At 42.3% G+C, this 23,436-nt stretch overlaps 1 protein-coding gene across 1 annotated transcript; it reads right to left on the bottom strand.

Moving 5' to 3' along the window:
- Nucleotides 1-949: 949 nt before the first annotated feature.
- On the bottom strand, nt 950-21,380 carry rybpb (RING1 and YY1 binding protein b). The gene is made up of 5 exons (XM_044024254.1): nt 21,225-21,380; nt 20,469-20,594; nt 5,319-5,669; nt 4,882-4,980; nt 950-4,522 (listed from the first exon to the last, which is right to left on the bottom strand). The coding sequence occupies exons 1-5, from the start codon at nt 21,248-21,250 to the stop codon at nt 4,273-4,275; spliced, it is 852 nt and encodes a 283-aa protein (XP_043880189.1). The 5' UTR covers nt 21,251-21,380; the 3' UTR covers nt 950-4,272.
- Between the last annotated feature and the right edge of the window lie 2,056 nt (nt 21,381-23,436).

The following is a 23,436-nucleotide window of genomic DNA, read 5'->3' as shown; positions in this document are numbered from 1 at the left end:
TATTTTTATAGACATTGAAGCTATTTGGTCAGCAACAGCAGAGAAGATTGAACGAGAAAGTACAACAGTAGTGAATTATCGCATGATGAGAGACAATAATTTGGACCGTAGAGACACATCAACCAAAACAATGTGAATGAGACAGAGACAGAGAGACACACACACACAGACAGATCCTTGGCTGAAGTTGCCTGTCTTGCTTCCCTGTCCTGAAGAAACTTTTCCACACTGACATGTCTGGTCTCAACTTTCTCTCCACTTTCAGTCATTCACATTTTAACTCCGAGGTTCCCAACCTTTTTCCTTGAACCCCCCCCCCACTACTTATGTCCAAGAAAAACAAGCCCCCCTCAACCTGAACCCTTGTCCCCTACAAAAGAATAAAGAGAATAATTACTGCCTTGTTTTCTTTTTTGATACCACTGAGTCTTTACGTTTCTCAGATATTTTATTTTGGTATAGCCGCTATCTGACCTGATGAGACTTGCTTGTGCATTAATGGTCACAGAGGTTCAGAGGTCACAGAGGTGTTGGGAATAAGTAACTTAATAAATTCGAAAGTAGACCAAGAAATGGGTTTTAATTTGGGTGATTTTCTAAATTTAATATGCACAAATAGATGTCTGGTTTGTTTTAACTCGTCTCCTTTTAGGTTTAGGAATGTTGAGTATTTCTGAGCCACAGCTGCAGCTTGATGTGTTTAACTTACTCTTCTGTCACACTTGGATGTCAAAGTGCTACAAGCCGACAGATGTGAGCAAATGTTTTATTCTGCGTTCTTTATTCTTTGAGCCCGTAACATCACTCAAACACTTGGATTAACTCGCTCTTTAAGAGAAAACATACCATGACTGAGCCGTTTCATTAAGTTCAGGAGGTGAACATGTGATCCACTCCTCAAAAATGACCATAACAATATAGTGAGGACACAGAGCAGCCAGAGCGTAGGTAACTTTAACAATTTTATTTGTGAAAAACTACAAGCAAAATTCATAAATAGACATTTCTATTTGAAGCAGAGGAAAATGATCAGGTAAGCCTATAAGCGCAAAGTCGTGCACATGCCAGAAACATGTATTATTTTTAACATTATAAGCTAAGACAAGGAGCTGTGAACTGCTGAAAATGCTGCGTACATTTCCACACCAGGAACAAAATGTGACCATTTCACAAGGGGAAACAATGACACATCAGTTATAACTTAACAAAAAAAAAATAAAAAAAAAAATAAACAAAGAAAAGAAAATTAAAACTGGGTTAAACAAAGAATGGATTATTGTACTGTCCCTACAATTTTTTTCTCCATTTTCTTTTAAACCGAGCATTAACTTTTAAAAGCATTGTACAAGACATTGTTATAGGAAGAAATGAGTTTGTATAATACACTTAATTGGAAATTCACGGTTAAGGTTATACAGTCATTAAAACAAGCATTCTATATTTGGGTCTCTGACAAACAAAGCTAAAAAATGTAACCATCTTTACACAGTAAATTAAGGTTACTGGTCGCACACAAGAACAGAACTGCTTGCGCGGAAAGGAAACAGGAAACGGAAAAAACCAAAAAAGAAGACGTCGGCTCCGATGCCATTATTCATAGTGTTTGCTTTTGCACCTTTTTAAAATTCTATTTACAAGCAATAATTCATATACTCAGCAAATGGCCATTTCTCAATAATTTAACAATGAATCCTTTCTGTCGGAGTTCTCAGTCAAGTGAATGGTTGCAGATAAGGCAGGTGAAAAAAGATGGCTTCTCAGGCCCATTAATAACAGATTGCATTACAAAGCAAGGGTTTATTTATTCTCAGTCAAAATTGGACCAAACATTTCCCTCTTGTGACCCAGCAGTCCCACCGGTTCACGATGCTTTTCCCCACACTTTGAACATCGATTCCATATTTGTATTCAATAATGTACATAGTTACATAACCATCACTTAAGAGCAGAACAAAAGTTATAAACACGAATCTCCTGGACAAGAAACATTTGCTTTTACAACACCGGTGAAAATCATCCATACTTGTGAACCTGCGGGGCTTTTTCTTTTTTTTTCTCTTTTTTTAAGTCGGCACACATGAAAATCCTGTCGCTCGCATGTTCCACAGGAGTTTTCTGGGACACGTTAGCCTCGACTAACCTGGTTTAAGCTGCTCTGGGAGGCTGAGGCGTGCTGTTTTACAGGGGCAGTGGTCCAGAGCAGGTTAGCTGCTGAGACAAAAGAGACAAAGCTCTTCTCAGGTGCCGGCGCTCACCAGCGAGAGCAGAGACTGGAGTTCTTCCGGGTTAAAGGGACAATAAGAACGCCATTTACATGGATTATATTAGTCTTTATTTAAACTTAGTTATTCATCTCATCACATTAGATAATTGCATTTTTCAAATTGTTATTCATCTGTCTATGTATCATGTCATGAAATTCCTTTGGTCCTTCAATAAATAAAACTAAGATATCATATACACATTTATTCTTTTTACAATTTCATACAGGTAAAAGGAAATTATGTTGGTCTAGTATTAACTAATGAGAACGTGAATTAAAACCCTTAAATAAGCTTTGCTGTTCTAAAACTATAAAAGAGCAATTATGTTCTATTAACTAATGTAATATTTTGCCTTCAATGACAGGAGTCTTAAATTAATAACAATAATAATAAAAATTGAATAGTCGATCTTTGTAACGTGTTCACATCTTTGCACTTGTTTTCTTGGGGTGATCGGGTGGAGAGGATGGAGACTGGAAAGGAAAATTGATATACAAAGAGCTCGACACAACAGGTCGATTTTACAGGTTGATGCAGTTTCACCACATGGAACCGTGCGTAACCATCCTTCAGTTACAACAGAATAATAATAAAAAAAAAAAACATGACTCAGGTGATGAGAGGACAGCTCTACCTTCAGCCAGGAAAAGAAAAACTCAGTATTTCACTGTGGAATGCAGTGGAATTTTAGTGTTTTACACCACCGCCGACATTGTACAGTTTAGGACATATGATCCTGCATAAGAGATCTAGGGCTGTAACCAACGATTACTTTCTCAATTAATCAACTGCTTGATTGGTTTATAAAACGTCTGAAATTGTTGAAAAATGTTGATCGGTGCTTCCCAAACCTGCCCCCGAACCAACCACAAACCATTTATTCACTTTGAATTATTTCTTTGTTATAAGGGGCAAAGAAACAATATTCACATTTACGACGTGCAAAACTCAGAGAGCTTCTTCTAATTCTTCGGAAAAACACTCTGAGACGATGAACGGGTTATTTAAGAATCGACGGTTAATAGTATTCGATGAATCGCTGCAGCCCTAAGGAGATCTGATATAGCGTACGAAATCACAGACAGTCGTGTTGAAAAAGGTCAGGTGTGATTATTCCTCTGATGCACATTGAACTGTACAGGAGGAGCAGACGGACCTGATGGAGGTCCAGACAGTGTTCGAGGTGAGACAGTGTTGTTGAAAAAAGTGAATGAGAATTTGATTCATCAGCACTTTGTCACATTGAGTGAATGGGCAATCCCAGATCTGCAAATCCGCTTCACAGTGTATCTAGCACCAGTGTGTGTGTGTGTGTGTGTGTGTCTGAGTCCAGTGTAGTGTGTGTGTGTGTGTGTGTGTGTGTGTGTTCGTCTGTGACTTGAGTCTTGTCCTATCATTGTCAAACTGTAATAAAAACACTGAAGGAACAAATCGATCGGCAGAGCTACACAGCATAAGCTTCAACATAAAAAGAAGAATATCAAAGTATACAGGTGCAACGGGTAATAAATAAGGGTAATAATAGTTTAAAGTTATTAAAATGATGGTGGTTATTGTGCCCGGCGAAGAATTCTTCTTTACAAAAACAAAAAAAGTCGACTTGGCCTCACATCCACATACAAATATAAAACAATACATACAAGTGTCTGGATGCTACCGCAGGAGGAGGATGGGATGAGAAGGGGGGAGGGGAGGGTTATTCTTTGTAGCCCAGCTCTCCTCGCCTGTGCCGCCGGTGTAAGTTCTCCAAGCGGGGGCGTTTGTTTTCCCCGACAGTCGCACCGCACTGATCCTCGCAGCCAGCCAGATCCTCTCAGCATCCAGGTGTGGCTCATGGAATGGAGGCAGGGCAGCAATGGGAAAGATGAAATCTCTCCCTCTGTGGGATCCTTAGTGTCCAAAAACGTGGAGGGGGGGGATATACGTGGGAGAGTGGAGGCAGGTGTGGACGGGATGGTGTGTGCGTGTGTGTGTGTGTGTGTGTGTGTGTGCGTGTGTGTGGGGGTATTCAGAACGACTCGTCATGCCCCACAGAGAGATCCCCTTTAGGTGTGGAGGCGCGTGACGAGCCCTTGTCCATGCTCTCGGAGCCGGAGCTCTGGTGCTGCTGTTCGGAGCCTGCGCTGGACGTGATGGTGGAGGAGGACGTGGAGGACGAGCGGGTCTTCTCCTTAAAGTCTGTTATGATAACCGTCACGTTCCCGACAGTGATGGCCAGCTGCTGGGCGGTGCTCCTGTCGATGTTCTTCAGTTTGGGTCTGTGATGCAATGAAAGAGGAGGGAAAAAAACCCAAAACAAACAAACCTTAATAATCAAAAAAAAAGATCAACCACAATATGTGAGTGTGTGTTTCAGCAAACACAAAAGGGAGCCTGCCAGCACTGTGGGGGCGGTTACACTAAATTGCTCAATTCATCGGGTGACACATGCACAGTAAGAACAAGGGTATATAAAGTGAGAGTGGGAGTTTAGTGTAAAAGATCATTTGTGAATCATTTCTGGTTTCCCACTAGCCTGCTGCTGACTGACTTTCTCTAAACACAAGGTGCTGTGTACTCATACAAGTGAAAGCGTGTGTGTTCTGCTGCACGTGTGGACTCAGCGAGGCCTACACACCTGGAAATATGAGAGTTCTTGTTGGTCTTGGTTGCTGATTTGCCAGACTGTATGCTGTGTTTGTCACTGGGAGGGCTCTGGTGGTTTTCTGATTTAGGTCTGGAAGAGAAGAGTAAGTGGACATACACCAGTGAGCAGGAAGTCCAACACACACACACACACACACAGAACACAAATATAGCCTCACACTAGGGATTGGATAATGTCATAATTTTATCATTTATCCTCATATTTCTCCAACATACAGTCCTAGTGATTTACTGTGCCACAAGGGGGAGTCTTCTTTTCAGTCACTTAATACTCTGTATGCTTATACTCTGTAAAAGCATTCAGCATCAAATAAAGGTAGATTACAGAGAGAAGGCTCCAACTGTTTAACTTTTAAAAATCTAAAACTGTATTTGTATGCATGTATTAAAGCATTATCATACACTGACCTGGTCTTTTTGCTGTTGGGCTTCTTTGTGACGGCTGGGATGATTTCCTTCTCTCTGTCGGGTTTGTCTTTGATTGGCTGCTCCTTCTCACTCTTTTCCTCAGGAATTTCCACCTCTGGCCTCACTCTCTCCGGACGTTCAACCTCCGGGCGTCCCACGCCATTGGCACGCTCTCGCTCTCGTTCTCGTTCTCGCTCTCGCTCTCGTTCTCGTTCTCGCTCTCCCTCTCCCTCCGGGCGCTCCTTCTCTGGACGCTCGCTCCTCTCCCTCCGATCCTTCTTGGGTGGAGGAGGCATGGGGTACTGCTGGGCCGCCTGCTGGGCAACCAGCTGGGAGTTGATCCTGGGTTTCCTGTGGAGAGGATCCAAGGCAGAAACACGGATTAGCCTCATGGAGGAGCAGGGAGCCGACCATGCTGGCCACGCTGCAACGCAGGCGAGAGGCAGGAGGCAGGTTTAAATGCTGCAGCTTCCTGGTGGTGCAGATCTGTTTTGAGCAGATCTGAATGAATGCACAGGTTCACAAGGTGGGACATTTGCAGCATGTCACTTAGGTCCTCTAATCTGATTACTACAGGGTTTGCCCCATTTGTCACAGACTGAGATTCAGTTGGACATGGTGTAGCTGCTACACCCGGTGAGCTCACAGAGCAACCGCAGAGCTACTCTGTCCCTCTTTCTGACTCAAACACATGCACCCACAGAGCATAACCTCTTTGAGTTTGATCATTCTTATTCAGCAAAGACAATAAAAGCAAGAGAATAAATGTCATGTGAAATTTTCACTGAATCCCACTGACGTTCTAGACTCTCATGAAACTGCCCACATTTATGTGGTTTCACTGCTGCGCAGAGAGAAACGCACTTAGCAGCATCTTGCTCCATCAGCTGTGCAGATGAATATGGCCTGAAATTGTGAGGCAAATAATCAAACTCCTAATCCAAATGCTTGAGCTCAAACACAAACACACACACACACACACACACACACCTGCAGCATAATGGACACAAGCTGACAGCATCTGAGCAGGGACCGCAGAGGACCTCGGGGGGAGAGAGGACGGAAACTGCAGCCAAGACCAAATGATAGCCAGCGACGTGGATAATCACAGGCCAGTGCTGGGCAAGCATGGTGAGGAGTAAACCACAAGTGTGCTCACACACTCACAAACACGTACTTGAAAAGCTTAGCATGCAAACAAACAGCCTGGCATGGCTAGACGGCTGCTCGGGAGGCAGTTCAACTAGAACACATCAAGCTATGGATACGCAACTCTCCAAAAGCCAGCTTTAGTTTTTTTGCAAGTTATTTTAAAAACAAACAGACCGAGGACTGATTTAGAGGACCTGTGGTCAAGTAGGGAGATACTGTATAAAAGTAACAAACCGTGTCAGTACAAACTTCAGTCCAGATAAACAAGTGTTACGGCTGAAAAATGAAGCCCTACCAGAGAAAAACAAATGTTTCTGGCTTTGTCATGGGAATGAGTCTCTGTGAGTCAAGTTGAAGAACAACTGCATGTGGCAAACACAGACAAAGCTCCAAGCTGTGTCAGACTGATGAAGCCGATTTCAGTGGCTTGCTACGGAGAGTGGTTTTCAGACAGCTGCTTAAGTGGTTAGCCTCACTGTTTCAGTTTGGCAGCATCATATGGTCAGTTACTCTTGCTTCTACACTTTCATCCTCTCATATCGCTCAACCGACTCTCCGCTCCCTCAGTCCCTTTATCTTTTAGTAGCCTGGTAATTTTAGCCTCTAACAATTTGTCAAACTTTCCTGTATTTTTTTCCCCTCAGCAGCTCAGTCAAACACATTAAGTGTCCTCCTGTTGCAGCCCATTATAGACTGAGAAAGGCTGTCCTTGAGAAGGGGGCTGGGTTGTGCAGCCGATCAGAAAGCAATCAATCGGGGAATAATAGAGCATCATGTCGTAATGCTTGCACTACATTCCAATCAATACACCAGCTGTGGAGAATGCAATGAGCCCTGGGCTGGTGATGCCTTATCCATTAGCTGTCATGGACCTGGGACTCCTTCAACCTGCTGCCGTGGTGTTTGGGGGCATTGAATGAGGTGGGAATTAAGAGGGTAACATGGGAGTCAATTCTTCCTTCCATCCCAACCCAGCTTCATAATTGACTGCTCCCATAAAATTGATCCCTCTGCTATTCCAATCTTAGGTAATTACTCCCCAGGCTGAGTTTTAGAACTCATCCCCACAGTGCTTAGATAAATCCAAGTACACTCTGAGACTCTTATTAATTAATCATGAGGTGATGATACTGGGTTTACAATTCTGTATAAATTATAATTTAATGAACAATCACGCAATAGAAATATAGATGTAGTAGCAGTAAATGAAAATGATAATGTGCAGGCTGTGAAAATAGTGTTAGTGTCATAAATGTGCTAACCGAGCTGTGGCAACAAATGTATGACTTTAATATAAATTCCTCCAGATAGAAAGCAGTGTTTCACAAAAACTATGAGACTATTGTAAAGTGACATAATGATACCAAATCACAATTCCCATTAGAGCTGTCATTTTTTCAGTCGGAAATTCAATATTATTTCTTACATGCAAAGTTAAGTTCACGTTCAAACTGTAATTACCTACTCGGAATGCAAATGCTGTCATCTCATAAGTACCTATTCAAGTATCCCTTCGAGTCCAGGAGAGAGCGCACTTAATGTTTCCTACAATATCATAAAACAGCGCAGCAGCCACAGCATCTTGGAGGAAAATTATTTCATTTTTGTAAATAAAAAGAGAGCTGCACTCTGTCAGGCGGACATACATGTATTTCTGGCAAATAATATCAGACATTAAAGTGGAGTTTCAAACTCCAACTAAAAACAATTTTCAAGTTCAAAATGTACAGCCTTGAAGCACATCATTCCATCTTAAGCAATTACTGCATGGCCCAGCAGGGGACACAGAAATAGGCAGTGATGTTATTTTGTTCTAAGAAGAGGGGTTCTTTAATGAAGACACAAGCAAACTAAACCATCTTCCTGAGTGGAGATGGGGCGGGAAATATTAATATAAGCAGCCCTACTCCGTAGACACATATACGCACTATGGTCATAGAGAGAACACGCCGACTCAGTGAGGCAGTTGAATATCGCGGTAACAACAACTAAACGTGTTAGTCTATATTCTAAACGTGTTGGAATATAAAAATGAAAGCTACGGTACCATATCACCTGTTCAGCAAATGTGAAGAGAAATTATATTTTCACTTGTTTGGCTGCGGTCTAACATGTACACAAACACAGCACTAGTGGCTTGCATTTCCTTGTCCTATCTATATTCTGATGACATTCCAAAACAGTCAACACCATGGAAAATCCAGATGGTCCCCAGAGCATCATTCCTGCTCCTGATCTACTGTTTAACATCTGGTGGGAAATTGTCAACATGCAACTGAGACAGTATGACACAGAATTGAAGTTTTGGGTAAGCAGCTTACAGCATTGAGTAAAGACACTCTCAACACACAACGCACCCAAAAAGACCAGAAAAGTATATATTTAGCAATGAGATCCATTAGCCAAAAAGGTGCAAAATAACACCTCATCTGCTTGTTGCGGAGCTGGAGGCCTGGTCAGGGGCAGAGATTTGCGTCAGCAGCAACAGCAGTGGCAGCAGAAACAGCCAAGAAGTCTCAGTAGTTAAGCAGTGATTCAGTGCCAGCATTAAGTCAGCCATGAGATGCTGCTGGCATGATAGAGCCAACACTCTCTGCTCCACATTATTTATTCACTGACCACTTGGGCTGTCGTGGTAAAGGCACACGCTCTGGACATGCCTGGAGACTCAGCATGACACCAGGATTGTGTGACACAGACCTTGACAGCCTTAGCCAGAGTGAAAATAAACATCATATTTAAAATGAATGAAGAGTTATTTATACCTGAACATTGAATTGTTTTGATATCAAAATCTGATACACCACAGTTAGCTAAAAAGTGATGTTGGAAACAATGCATATTTGAAATTTCATTGCAATTCAGTCTATGGTAATATTCATGTTATCCTATTTAAATCTATATCACAGTAAATGCAGTATAATTCTGTATAATTACACTAAAACTCAAATTACAATTAGAGATTTTACCCAAAACATTCAGATGTACAATTCCATTTATTTAAATAATGTGTCAACATTGTTGTCCAAAGAATGCACTGATCACTACATCTGAACCAAATGATGTTGCAAACATCCAAATGAAACACAACAATCTAGTGTATATAATACAACAGGTTATAAGACTGGGAGCAGGACCAGGAGCGACACACAAGGGTCCAATTGCAGAATCTGCTCCAACCTCCCACTACTGCCAATACATCCCTGGGAAATCAGTGTGAGTGTGTCTGTCAAGTGTATAAAGCCTGTTGTCAAATTGTTTCCCACTGTGAAGGCTTACAGCATATTACCTCCTCTGCACACAACAATAAACTGTGATTGACAGCTCCTCCTATGCTTGCCCCTCAATTCCGCCTTGTAGTGGGGGGGAGGAGTGGGGAGACTACCTCCACAGGATGCCCAGAAATTACTATCATCGTACTTAAAAGCTCCTAATTCAGTCAGACTGACACCTATTGTTAGACAGCTCCACTTAAACTGAAATCATCCCAGAAACAAACACACCTCGCCTCAGCTGGTGCTCTTGCTGAACACGAGCAGCTGATTCACATACTCACAAAGAACGGTAGAGGATAAAGATGAAGCTGTTGTTTCAGCCTGGACTCTTTCGGCAGGAATATCAACAATAAGCCTGTGCCTGTCACAGGAATGCTGACGGATAAGTAGGATGAGTGAGTGAGTGAGTGAGTGAGTGAGTGAGGCAGGCATGCACAGGAAAGCCCTCATTAACACAGCTCTTTTATTTGAAATGCTGTGTGGAGGACAAGCAATTATTTCCTGCCAAGCTGAGGGAATGAAGTGGCAAACAGCTGAGCTGAGTGGAGAAGAGAGAGAGAGAGAGAGAGAGAGAGAAGAGTCTTCTTCAACCATTGAGAGTCAACTTGAGAGCTCAGGATATTTAACGTCACCCACTCTCTCTCATTCTGACCTTGTACCCACAACCACATCTACACGGTATGAACGTGGGCTCCTTGTGCTCAGTGCACACAAAAAGTTGTTGGGAAAGACGAGTCCCCTACTCGCATGCATTCACCAGTGACCCGGTTTTACCCCGCCACAATCTCCGCCTTGTGTTGTACATCCCTCAGATCCAACATGTGAGAACGCCACAGGGTTTGAGTTTGATCAGAGCACTACTATCATACAGTGACAACCGTATAACCAGTGATCTATGGGAACACTTGTTATAGAGCTTTGATTATCATGTTGAAACATGTGATACCCGTGGCTGCCCCTCCCCGCTAACCAGTGTGTGACACGAAGCATAGAGCTGCTCGCCTGTGCTGCTTCAGTTGCATTGGCCAGTTAGAAGGCATTTATAGATGTTTACACTGAGGCTCTGCTGTCGTGCTGTTCAGTGTTGGCCTGTCTTTCCAGAATGACTTGAAGTGCAGTTTGTCTGGGAGGAGCTCTGCGACAGCCTCTGCTTCACCCAGTTCAGTGCAGTAGGAGTAAAACCACTAAACTCACAGAGTTTCTGTCAAAAATCTGGTGAAGGTGTCCCAGAAAAACAGCTGATGGCAGGACAGCATGGCTCTATAGTCACACAGGCCTGTCTGAGCCAGTATTGTGTTATTTTTTTATATTTTTCTATAGAAGCATAAAGCTTGAATAGATAATAAATTACAAATGAAGGGGTTAGACATACACCTTAACAAATGGTAGACTCAATTAACTTTATAAAACACTGGTTTCCTCAAAAATATGTTGCATCATATTTATGATACATCAACAATTGTTTCATTATTGAATCGTGGAATCGTTATCAAACTGAAACTTGGGAACGCACTCTACTGGTTCCCACCACCAGTTCACAATGAACAAACCTGTTAGTTTTATTCACTGGTACATTAAACTGACAATTGGAAAACAGACTGCAATGGACCTAAACTCACCTGACAATTTATAAAGTAATTTAAAAGTAATGCAGTCAAAAATTAAAAAGCCCTACAATAAAGCATATCATAGGTGTAAATTTTGCACTATGTTGACAAGTGGCATTTCCCACAGAATTAATTCAATCCATGGAGGCAGCGGTGCACACAAGCTCACATAGTTTACTCTTAAATCCATCAAACTCAGATGACAGGGAGGCTGCACAAGCTTGAGGGTGAAAGAAGTTCTCATAAAAGAGAGATACAGAGAGCTTCCACTGTGTGTGTGTGTGTGTGGGTGTGTGTGTGTGTGTGTGTGTGTACCAGCGAGCAGCATACAATGCACTGAGGTCTGACTGTACAGAGAGTATAAACACATATAATCACATGAGCACACGTGAGTGAGCCTGAGGCAAACACCACTACAATGGATATACAATGCCACAACTAAGCACTATGGTAGAGATCTTTTAATTAAAAGACATATAGCAGTCTCGATAGTTCATGCAAAATACTGTGACAGGTGACAATGTGTGCTGTTTCTTAGCTGCTTATCACACCAAGGAAGGTTTTGCTTGACAGAAGGATGCAGGGTGTTTAAAAAAAATTAAAAACAACATGTCCAGCTCCACCCAAAACTGGAATGTTAAGGATTGATTATTTTGGTACCTTTCTCATCATTTAACAATCAAAATGCAAATAACTGAGCGACGTAGCAAACTGAACTGTACTGCTTGGTGGAAATGGGGCCCCTGTTCCCAGTAAAGGAATTCTAGATCAGTCTCAGCCTGAAGTGACAGAAGTAGTGTTGTCACCTCTAGCCATGCATGGGTTAAGCGATTTGTGCGTGTGGAGTTTGAATGAGGAGAACACCTGAAGAGTAGCCTGGGGCTACAGCACTTCCATTTTATTCCCACTGCCAACCAGAGGCATTTCACGTTCATCCTTTCATCCATTCCTTCCAGTCAGATTTGGAGGGATTCATGTAGAACCTTTCCCATCCTTGTGAGAGCCGATGGATAACTGACTGCGTTTCCATCAAATTTCTCGAGGTGCTCTTGTTCTTCTTCTCAGTAAAGCAGCTACATACATACTTTTCATGACAAAAAGGAAGATTCAATTCTGCAATTACTATTAACTACTGTCCACCAGAAACCTGGCATCTTTTTGTTTCGTTTTAACAGGGAAACAAAAAACAGAGATATTTGAAAACACTGCTGGGTTCATCTCATTTGAAAACCCTACGGCAGTTTTTCAGTTTGGATGGCCAGAGATGGCGGCTGTAGAAAATGATTATGTCCACATTCGCTTCTGGATTGGTTCATATCTACCACAACCGATCTACCAGCTGTGCACAAAAAGCTCTTTTAACACGGCCATTGTGTCATGACAGAAATCTTTTCCCTGACTTGTCAGCATTGTTGTTTCGTCTTTGTAGTAGGTTCTGAAACAACTCCAGAAGAGAGAATCAGCTTCCTGTTTTCCACCAGCAGACAAATCCCCAGTGTACATGAATAGTCATGTATGTGTATATATGTGTGTTTTCAGGCACATTCGTAAGAGCTGAAATCCTCATCATCTGAATGTAGACTGTTTTTCATTGAGAAAGTGGTTTTCAAATAAAGACATAGCAGTAGCATGGGTGTAGCTACAGCCTCTCCTACTCGGACTCAATCTCAAAAAAAGATTAAGGGAGGTGATTTCTTATGTTGTCCAATCATGCAGTGGGGTTTAAGGCAACCATGCATTGCTTAGGAGATGTAGAATAGAATTAAGTATGTTATATTGCATAATAAACATTTTTCAAATGAAATAGTAGTAGTCTGGATGTAACAAGCATTTGCACCTTTTCTTCAAACAGTAAAAGAGCACGACATTCATGGCACTTATGTCTCAGCGCTCACAGTGCAAAGGAGTCCAGGGAAAGCTTTCAGAGATATCTGAACTCCGACTGCAATAACTATAAACCTAATGCAGCACAATGGCTGCCAGGAGCAATTTTCTGCTTCTCTTGACAACCTTAAGGAGTCTGCCCATTTGAGTATTTTGACATTTGATTGAGACACAGCAAGAAGAAAACTAGACAGGGAATTCAAACGGGGATAAGTCTACATGTGAGTTTTCTTGTGTGTGAAAGACACATCATCCCTCTTTTCTACGACTGACCTTTCAGGCTATGTACTGACTGACATTGTGCGCACTGACAGTGAGTCATCGCAAAGGCACTGAGCTTGTACAAGTTACTTCCATCAACAGCACTGTGTGACATTGCTCGGCATCGCTCATTTGTTTTTGTTCTCTCTCCATTTCCTCTCCATCATTGTCTGAGTCTTGCACTTTCTCCTCATGTATTAGAGCCTCCCCTACCGCCCCACACCCTCCATAAATCCTGCCAGCTTTAAGTAGCTCTCTTCTTCACCCCTCTTCACCTCTCCTTTTGCTGCTTGCCTCTGGTGTGCATGAGTTATCTGTCACGTAGGCCGCGTCTTCCTATCTTGCTGCTGTCCAGTTGTCTTATGGCCCATTTGCTTTAGTATAAACAAAGCCTGGTTTAAATTTCAACAAATTATCAAGCAGCACTGCTACAGCGCCATGTGATACATACTATGATATAGAAGATGATATATTATACTAATCATACTGAAATCACAGATTTGACCAAGTTAGCATTTTTGGCCTGCCTTTATTATCTGCAGTATTTTTTTGTTTACCAGAAAAATATCACAACGGCTAAATTAATTCAGGGTCTCTTATTTTCATTCATTTTATCTTAAATGTGATGAGATGCCATGGTAACAGCTGTAACTGACCTGAGATTGACATGGGTGAGTTTGTTTGCACAGCCTCAATAATGCACCTTGAACCCCGATCACTAAAAATCTCTTTTCCACTGGGGAAAGATACTTGGCAACACTCTGAACATCTGGCCTTTCCCCAATGGGAATAGATACGATCGACATTCAATCTCAGGTCAAATGACTGCAAAAGACATTTATCGGCTCTGGCACCAATCGGCAGTCGTGTACAGTAAACGTGTATGTAGTACTTTTTCCATTTACTACTTTATTTTGGCATAAGTCAAGGAGTCTGCACAGCTCTGCACTGTTTCCAGTGTGGCATTATGAGTTGCACCATTTTTTTCAGTTGCTGCCGAGTTTGAAAGAGTGGCTGAAGTCAAAGATATCAAAGTAACCAATGTGAAACCATTAGTCCTCTCCATGGTGCTTTCCTTCTGTTGTGTGCAGGACATTGGTGGTTTGCCGCTCATTTGTGACATTGAACATGACTCACTGGAGGAAACACTCCACTGGCAACGGGAAAGGAGTCAACTGCCTTTAACTGAGATTAGCTTCTCAATATTAGTAACCATGGTTAACAAACTCTGAAACTAGATTGTTCAATAGGACCAGAAGAAACTGAAATTACTGGAAAAAATTTCAGTTTCTCTTACAATCTCATATGTAGAAAGTGACATGTCAAATGCTACTGTTCTTTTCCCATGCATGGTTGGTGGTGCGGGTAGAAACAGACAAGGATGTCCAGTCACCTCCTCCCTAGGTAATCATGTGCTTTGCTCTGCTTTTGCCCCTGGAGACTCTTGGCTGAGTGAGCACATCCCCCTTACAGCCATCCATACACCCCGTCCTTTAAAACACACACACACACACAGACACACAGACACACAGACACAGAAATGTCCACCAGCTACACTCCTCTCCGTCTCCTCACCACTTTGCATCTCTCCTTGTCCTCCTTTGCCCTCATCTCCTCCATAAGCTGCGAGGCTGTCCTTAACAACTCCCTCGCCCTCATATGCTTTTTCTGTAGTTTCCTGAGACACGTCTCTGCCACACTCATTTGCTTGCCTCGTCTGTTTCCTGAAAGGGAGGAACCTCAATTCAACAACTCTCTCAACATGTCTCTGTTTTTTTTGTCAGATTGCCAAATTGGCTATTGTTTTTAATCACTCACACTCTGCCAAATCCCATGAAGTAATTAAGGACTTTTAAATCCGGCAATTAACGTCAAGATTAGGGCTAACCGCTCATGCTCGGGGTTTTAGTGCAGATGCTGATAATGCTGGATAAGCAAAAGCAGTTTCCTCCAAGTGGGGGGCTGCTGTGGGGGGCGAAGAAGTGGAGATATAAATTGAGCGGCAGCATGTCCCTCTTATGTAATTCCATTATCCAAGACAATTTGCTTTAATGTGACAGTGGGAGAATCCAGGGATTATAATGACTCTATTCCATCATTGTAAAAGGCACACACGCACAAACACACACTGCAATCATTTTCCCATAATTGTACCATCTCAACACTTACAGAGCTAGAGGGAAAAAGAGAGGATAAGAGACATGCACTTTAACTTTTTAGAGCCACCTACTAAGCAAGGCTTCAGGGCTAATATGGTTTTGATTCTATCCGTTTTGATTCTGTTTGTCAATCCTGCTTCTGATAGTCAAAATCTGGGGATTTGTGGGTTTCACATAGGCTCTTACTCTAAAGCTATGTGCTAAATTAAAAAAAAAAAAAAAAACGTTCCCTTTAACATATTATGTGTGACTTTCACCACAGTGTTGAAAGTGTTTCCCCTGAGATGTAGGTGATGGAACAGTGGTGATGAAGTACAGGTGTGTGAAAATGATTTGAGTTCCTCTAGGGAGATTTCTACTTACTCGCGGGCCCTGAAGGCTTGATAAGGAGAGAAAATGTCACACATCTAGTGTGTTTAAATATCTAATAAAACATTTAAGTTTACATTAAAGCATACTTATTCATAACACATTTTGAGGGAAATATATTAGCAAACATGTTGTCGAGTGTTTAAATTAATTACGATAGCTAATCAAAGTTTTAAAAAAATGTATCCTATTAGCCTTGTTTCTAACACCTATATAAATACAACCCACCACCTAATACAGCTACATGAGTTGTAATGGTTTCAGCGGTGACTGAGCATCAAATAAAGTTTAGAACATAGAATGTCTTTATGCAAGTCAGAGCACTGTATTTCATGAACAAGTGAGATGAGAGACACCCATTTCATCCGTTTTATATAAAGCACAGATGGAAGCTACTTGAAAAGACTGACAGAGCAACAGTGCACAGATAACAGCACAGCAGTCAAAGACTGAGGTACCCCAAGACTTCCTGTGAAGCCCGTCATCAATCAACTTTAGAGGGCTGCTAATGGTTTCTCCCTGAGCCCCGGGGCTGCCAGTGGTGCATACCAAACACCACCACAAAGCAAACTGATGTACAGAAACAGTGTCACGTTCACACAGCGATCAGGTTCAGATGCCAGAGACATTTAAATATGATAGCATGCACCTCGCAGGGGATGCAAATGTAGGGCCTTTCTTTAATTACCAAAGAAGTAGCCACTGAATGCAGAGGCTGAACACTGGGGCTACTTGGATTTGTAGATTAGGAGCGAGGTCAGGTGCAAAAAGGAAAGTGCTTTCTTGTTTAAGAGTCAAGAGTGGCAGAGGCTAGATTTATCCCACTTGTGTATCATGTTACATCACTGAACTGGACTGGGTCAACAGGTTTATTAGGCTGCGCTTGGCAATGGGAGAGTGGGGCCTCTCTCCAAATGCTGATGCCACAGCTCTTGTTAATGCACATTCTTGCCTCCAATAACACAAAACTGAATGGTATGACCCACAGTTATGTAGCTCACCTACAGCCAGCAGGAAACAAAGTGTGATTCAAGTCTCACTGGGTGCAAACCATTATCTGTAAATCACCACAGATCATAATCAGCGTGTTTTCTCCATCGACCCCAATGGAACAGCTAGTGTCTCGTTGGACATTTCTACTTGGCATTAATATGTGTTAAGTGACTACTTTGCTGCTCTGCAATGCCCATTTACAAAAAACAATGCATTAACCAGCAGGAGGCAGCTATGCACACTCGTGCATTGTCTGCTGGAAATTTAGAAGAAAAAAACAAATGAAATTGTTTTGATATGTTTTTTTCTTCTAAATTTCCAGCAGACTCGGTTTATTTCTTAGTATGTTCCAAGCAAACCAAATTGCCTATACTGCGTCTCAAGGTTTAACATACTTCTGCATGCATAGAGGACATCATTTCAGTAAGTGGTCTTTCATTATGAGCCGAGACACATTTGAGTTCACTTTGCTGAACGTATATGTATATACTTATGTCCCAGGCCACTTCAGTACCTGTACATACAGCTGTCTACCTAAGATGCATTTTAATGTCAGGTACAAACAGCAACAATTACCCATAGCAGACAAGTGACTGATTAATGCATCAAACTTGAGTGGACGGAAATGTTAGATTTCACAAAATGCATCTAGAAACCACAAAACTGCATTTAAGTGTGCAGACTGCAACCCTGAGTTTCTGCTGTATACAATTTGCAGCAGGAGACCGCCAGAGGGAGAGAGAGGGGAAGAGAGAAATAAGAAAGCATTTAGCTCCCCTCAGGACCAAGTTAGATAGACTGTATTTTTAGTTAAATATTGATAGTCACCCCAATCACACACACAAGCACCACCCATGTTACCCAAATGGCCATCAGGCAGATAGTGGTGGCTCACCACATCACTGTGCAACCTGTTGCACCTACAGCATTTCCACAAAACACGGAGGTTTGACTGACTATGATTAAATCCAAAACTTCAATTACATCAACATTCTTCTTGCTGCAATGTCAGCCAATACTGGCTGACCTTTGTCCCAGGACAAAAACAGAAGCATTGAGAAACTGAGGGAGAAGTGTGTGGTGTGCTTCCACTAACTTCTACTATGCACAACAAGCTATTTCAAACATGTCTTAAAAATACTCATGCAAAACTGACTGCACAAATCTACACCTAAACTAATTTCCCCTGCAGAAAACGAAGAATGGTGGCTTCAATGTTGATATAAGGAGGTGTTTTGACTGCAATCGGCAGTGAGGAATTCTAATTAGTGAACTCACACGTCCACATGCATTAAAAGCACATTCAAAGCGGCGCAGACAAAAGCGGGAAGACAACCAACCACACATAGCACCATAAGTGTGAATCATTTGGCTAAGAGCATGTTGCTTTGTCCCGTCCTTTGCTGGAACACATCACACAGTGAGGAAAAGACAGCTAATTAGTACTCATTAGAATGAGAGGCAGCCCCACAACTATACAATTGCATTAATCAAAGGTTAACTATTCAGATCAAACAGCGTCATGTAGCAAACACTCCAGTGATGTCATGTGCTCCCATTTAACAAACAAAGGCAACTGGGCTGTTGCCAATGCACAGTGGCAGGATGGCTGCGACATGCTTCTCTCCGCTTCCGGCTTTCGCTTAGCATGCTCACACTGCATCATCAACTACGGTCTTGAGCTGCACACTGCTGGGAAAAGCTTGTAGGGGGAGGGGAGGCAGACAATTAGGATTCAGCTCAACCTTTGGGATTCTCAGTAAACCAGCGCTGAGTGTGTTCCCCACATTTTTGCGGTGAACCAGGGGTGTCAGCTGAGCTACTCATTGTAAAACCACAGCTGGAAAGGTTAGAGTGCAGGAGAGCTATCGACAAACCCACAACTGACTCATCTGTTTCCCCATGTCTTCATGCAACTGATGGCATGAGCAAACACACTCACACAACTTATCATCAAAAACATTCCCTGCAACAGGAGGAGGCGTCAGTACACAAACAGACTGAGGGAATCCCATTATGATATTCAGGTTATACAACTATGTGACTTCAGTTTCCCATAAGCTGCTGATTTCAGTAGACGTCATAAAATGTATTTTAGGTTCAGACAAGGGGAAATGCCACAAACACACAAGCCTGTTACAATAAATGCTGATATGATTAATCTGAAGATTTCTGGAAACAAACAGGAGTTAGCTTTCTTGTTAAGGAACAAAGCATGTTTGTGAGTTTTGAGAACGATTAATCACAGCCAAATGCCACTTGTATTTGAAGAATGAAAATTTGATTTGCTGAACTGGAAAAACAAGCAAAATCTCCTTCTAACATTAGGTAGGTTACCATCAGCCTGTTTTTAAGCACATGTTTGATTTGCACAGAAAAATACCAGCAACTGTATAAATCTTCACAGCATAAAAGTTTTTGCACTTGAGGGACGCGGCATATCAATAAATGATGAGTGTCAATAAATGCAATAGAAAGATATTTGGCCAACAATGGACAATGTTTAGGGAACACATAACTTAAATGTCATTCCAGGTTCCACATGTCCTTGCAACAGAAAAATGGTGGAGATGAGGGGAAGCTTGTATGGACTGATAAAGAAACAACATTCTTCAACCTAATGACAACAGTAACAGACAAGAAACAGCAATGAAACATGTAAGTAATGTATTAATCCTGCTTGGTGTGCTTTACTCATGGCATCAAGTTGCACAGCAGTAGGTGGAATAACAGGGCATTTTATTTTTAATACATTAAATTTGCAATACATTTTAAAAGGTAACCAGATGACATCATGTTGGACATGAAACTCCAGCACACGGGAAATGTCTGATGGACAAAGAAATGCACATCTGGAGTTGGTGTTTCTAATCCTACTTACAACCACTTTTCTCTAACCAGAGAAATACAATCTTTCCTTAACTGTAGCGCAGTTCAGGGCACCATAAATCTTACATGTCACACCAAAAATAAAACCCCTCTGTACAACACTACAGGTCTCTGAAATGCCCATACATGCATTCACCTTGTTTCACTCCAAGAAGAAAAAAAAAACAGCAGCAGCCCTTTCACTCATGTGGATGCATCATGAAGTACAGTCCTCCTTCCCCACCTCACCCACCCAAACCTCTGGCTATTGAGGCAGCCAGGCAGCCTACCTAGAAAAAAACGCACGAATAAAAAGCAACAGCAATGTTCAGCTTTTAAGTCGCGTTTAAGGAGAAAACTGAGGATAATCCCAAACAACGGCGGGAAGACGGTTCGCGGAATTGTCCATCAACAAGTCCCTCAGCTCGCTTGCAGACAAATAAGCTGTCAATCAAAGTTGTCAGTCTCATAAATTGCGATGCAATGCTGCTGCTGCTGCAGCAGCAGCCACAAGAGCAGCGGAGAGACGAGACGACCAGACTGGAGGGGAGAGAGAGAGAGGAAAAGAGCGAGCTACGTTACCTTGTGGATGTGCCCTTCCTCACATCGCAGATGCTGCATTTAAAAGCCTCGGCGGTGTTCCTGAAGGTGCACACGCTACAGTCCCAGTATCCGTCGTCTGCGCTCTGTTTGGCTTGTCTTTTTGGCCTTTATACACACAAAAAATGACACAAACGTTGTGAGGTCAAGTTAGTTGACGGAATACCCGCAAAACATTTTATTTTCACGCATTAACAAGAACGGGGGGCTTGAGGCGAACATAACCTGTTGTGTAATAAACGAGCTCCTCCGTGAGCAAGCACGGAGCGTGGAGGGGTTGTCATTAAAATTAGGTTCGAGTCCCGGTGAGTTAAGCCCTCTTGGTGTATGAATCCCATCAGACTGTCCACACCGTCCGACTGTGTCGCCAGCTAGCCTAGCAGGCAGGCAGGCAGGCATTGCTAAAAATTTTCGGCATCGAAGCTTAGCATATCGGCTAACAAAACGAATATCAAACCGTGTCAATTTCGACATTGACCCTCCAAAAGGCTTCGCTGAGACAGAAGAGCGTTTCAGGGAATGCCAGGCGTCTCCTCTGAAAAAATTCCCTTTGTCTGTTAAGTGACTGGGTTTGTTGGGAGCGAGAAGCCGCCATAGTGACTGCACTATTCTAGCTAGCTGTGGCATACCAAGTGAAAAAGGGGGAGAAACGATCCCCGTGTGAGAGAGAAACGCATCCGAATATCGAGCCCGACACGCACAAAACGGGCCGAAATCGACAGCAGGCGGTCGCTTTACCTGGTAGGGCTCTTTTTGTCGCCCATGGTGAAGAGTAGTCCTCGGGAATAAGAAGAAAAAGGGGCCTCCTTTAATTGTCAGTGAGTGTTGTAGGATCCAGATAGAGCCGCTGCTGAAGCTGTTGGCAGACAGGCTCCACTCAGCGCTGGCTCGAGGCACGGCACAGCGACTGGACCACGTGAGCCCCACCTGGCCAATCAGAGCGCGAGTGGGTTTAAAAGTCTGGATGGTTATTTAGTGGCTCTTTTTTTAATAAGTACTGGAGTTTTTCTTTTTGACAGACAGCAACTCAACATACGTTCATATTATACCAAGCAAGACAGTTAAATCAACAAGCTCACAGGTGGAATTACAAAAACATCTCTGCATCCCGTATCTAAAAATGACAGGTGCACATCTCCTTCATGGTGAATAAGTCATCGTATTATTATAAACTATATATCTCGCTGTTTGGGTTACATCTGCATCAGCATGCAGTGGATGAATGACATCTATCCAAATGTTCAACACATCATGCTGTCGTGAATTCAGTAGATTTCATGAATCTTGACGAGATTCGTCAAAGTAAGAATTCTCCCGAATTATAGCATTGGAACAAATTAAAAAAAAAAAAAAATCCAAATTAGTAATATGCAATCAAATGAAAAAACGAAAAAAATCTACTTAAATGAAGTAAAGATGAACAAAAATTAATGCTAACTAGAAAAAAGTAATAGTGAAATAATACAGTATAGAAAATATGGTAAACAATAATAGCACCTTTTTTTAAAATATAATCATTGTGTTACAGATATGGACAGGCTGCATCATTTTGTCATTTTGCATCACAAATGTCTCAGACATTTGTTCTTGAAGGAATGGTGTACACCATTTGTTCCCTCTCACATCTTAACTCCACGAAGGGAGGGTTACATGACACCAGTTTAAATTTGTCCTGCAGGAGGCTGAAAACACATGATTAGTCTGAAACAGTCATTTCCAAAAAAAAAAAAAAAACAAGCAGCCTCTCTTGTTTCCTCCTCTCTTGAGTATTGGGTTGAGCAGCGATGATCCAGTGTTTGTAGATTTGTGTGTCCTGCACTGTTTTCTAAAATAAACAGTGTCCCAATTAATTCAAGATTCTAATGAGAAACACAAAAGAATAAAAAAAAAAAACTTTGATTCACCCAAGTATTTGCAGGAGCAACCTTTAATCCCTTTTACTCCCCCTGGGCTCTGACAGACTTCGTGGTGGTGGAATGTGTTGGAGCGAAAAAGTGCACCTCTTGTGCACCTCCGCTCTGCCCAGGACAAGGCTCTCTGTGGGGGAGAACAAGCGTGAATCATGTTGGCTCATTAGCTGCTCTCCACGGCTCCAGGTCCTATTGTCTATCCCTCGCTCTCTCTGTTCGGAGTGAATATCCGTGCCTCCACATAAGTCCGCCCTCTGCCCAGTGATTACCTCTGCTTAGCTCATAGCATGCTGCTCTAATTGAGCCTCATCACGGTGGCCTACTGACAACTACAGTTCAGTCAAAACAACATTAAGTCCTGCCTCACTGGTTCTGCAATGAGTTCCTGGGAAAGCTTTTTTTTGTTTGCTTTGTTTTAGCTTGCAAGTTATAGCATGGAGTGCATTGATATTCACGGGTAGGATGAGTTCTCGCTGCTTCGTGTATTCATTTCAGAAAAATGACAATATTTGCATGGCCTGTTTGATCTAGTGATACAATAGGGATGAAGTTCACATTAAAGGAGGCATTGACTGAGGTGCACTTGTGGAGCAAATTCTTCTCTCTCAGCAGCGACACCCTTGAGCAAGGCGCTTACATTTACTGGCAAACGATCTCACAAGACAAACAGTTAGGCCTCATTCATTATTTATGAGAGGTGAGTAGCTGAGCTGGAACAGCATGACATGACAGTGGATAAACATATCAGGGCGCAAACAACTTTGAAGACGTTTCATGATGCAAAGGCGGGCGACACTCGTGCCAATCACGTCGGCACAAAAATAAAGAAATAAATTCCAGTAGATTCAAGGAAAGTGAGTCGCTGTCACACTGTTGTTTACCTACAACAGTAAACAGTTTAGACTCGGTCATACTGCATTTTGTCAAACACATGTAGCAGCCTTGAACTGCAATAACTCCAGAGGGGCTGTTCAGTGTCTGACAGCAGAAGATTGAGGCCGCACTGCTTCCAGGCATGAATGTGTAAAAAGCGAGTAATG

The sequence above is a fragment of the Solea senegalensis genome, linkage group LG4, assembly GCF_019176455.1.
Source record: "Solea senegalensis isolate Sse05_10M linkage group LG4, IFAPA_SoseM_1, whole genome shotgun sequence".
NCBI lineage: Eukaryota > Metazoa > Chordata > Actinopteri > Pleuronectiformes > Soleidae > Solea > Solea senegalensis.
Note: the sequence above shows the minus strand (reverse complement) of the source record. Positions and strands in the feature narration are given on the sequence as shown.

Bases quoted from the DNA above. Each gene is read 5' to 3' on its own strand.
- rybpb (XM_044024254.1), bottom strand. From the start codon at position 21,250: ATGGGCGACAAAAAGAGCCCTACCAG. The intron at 20,595-21,224 runs GTAAAGCGACCG...GTGTGTATAAAG, and splicing joins GACAAAAAGAGCCCTACCAG to GCCAAAAAGACAAGCCAAAC. The intron at 4,523-4,881 runs GTGTGTAGGCCT...ATTGCATCACAG, and splicing joins AAGAACTCTCATATTTCCAG to ACCCAAACTGAAGAACATCG.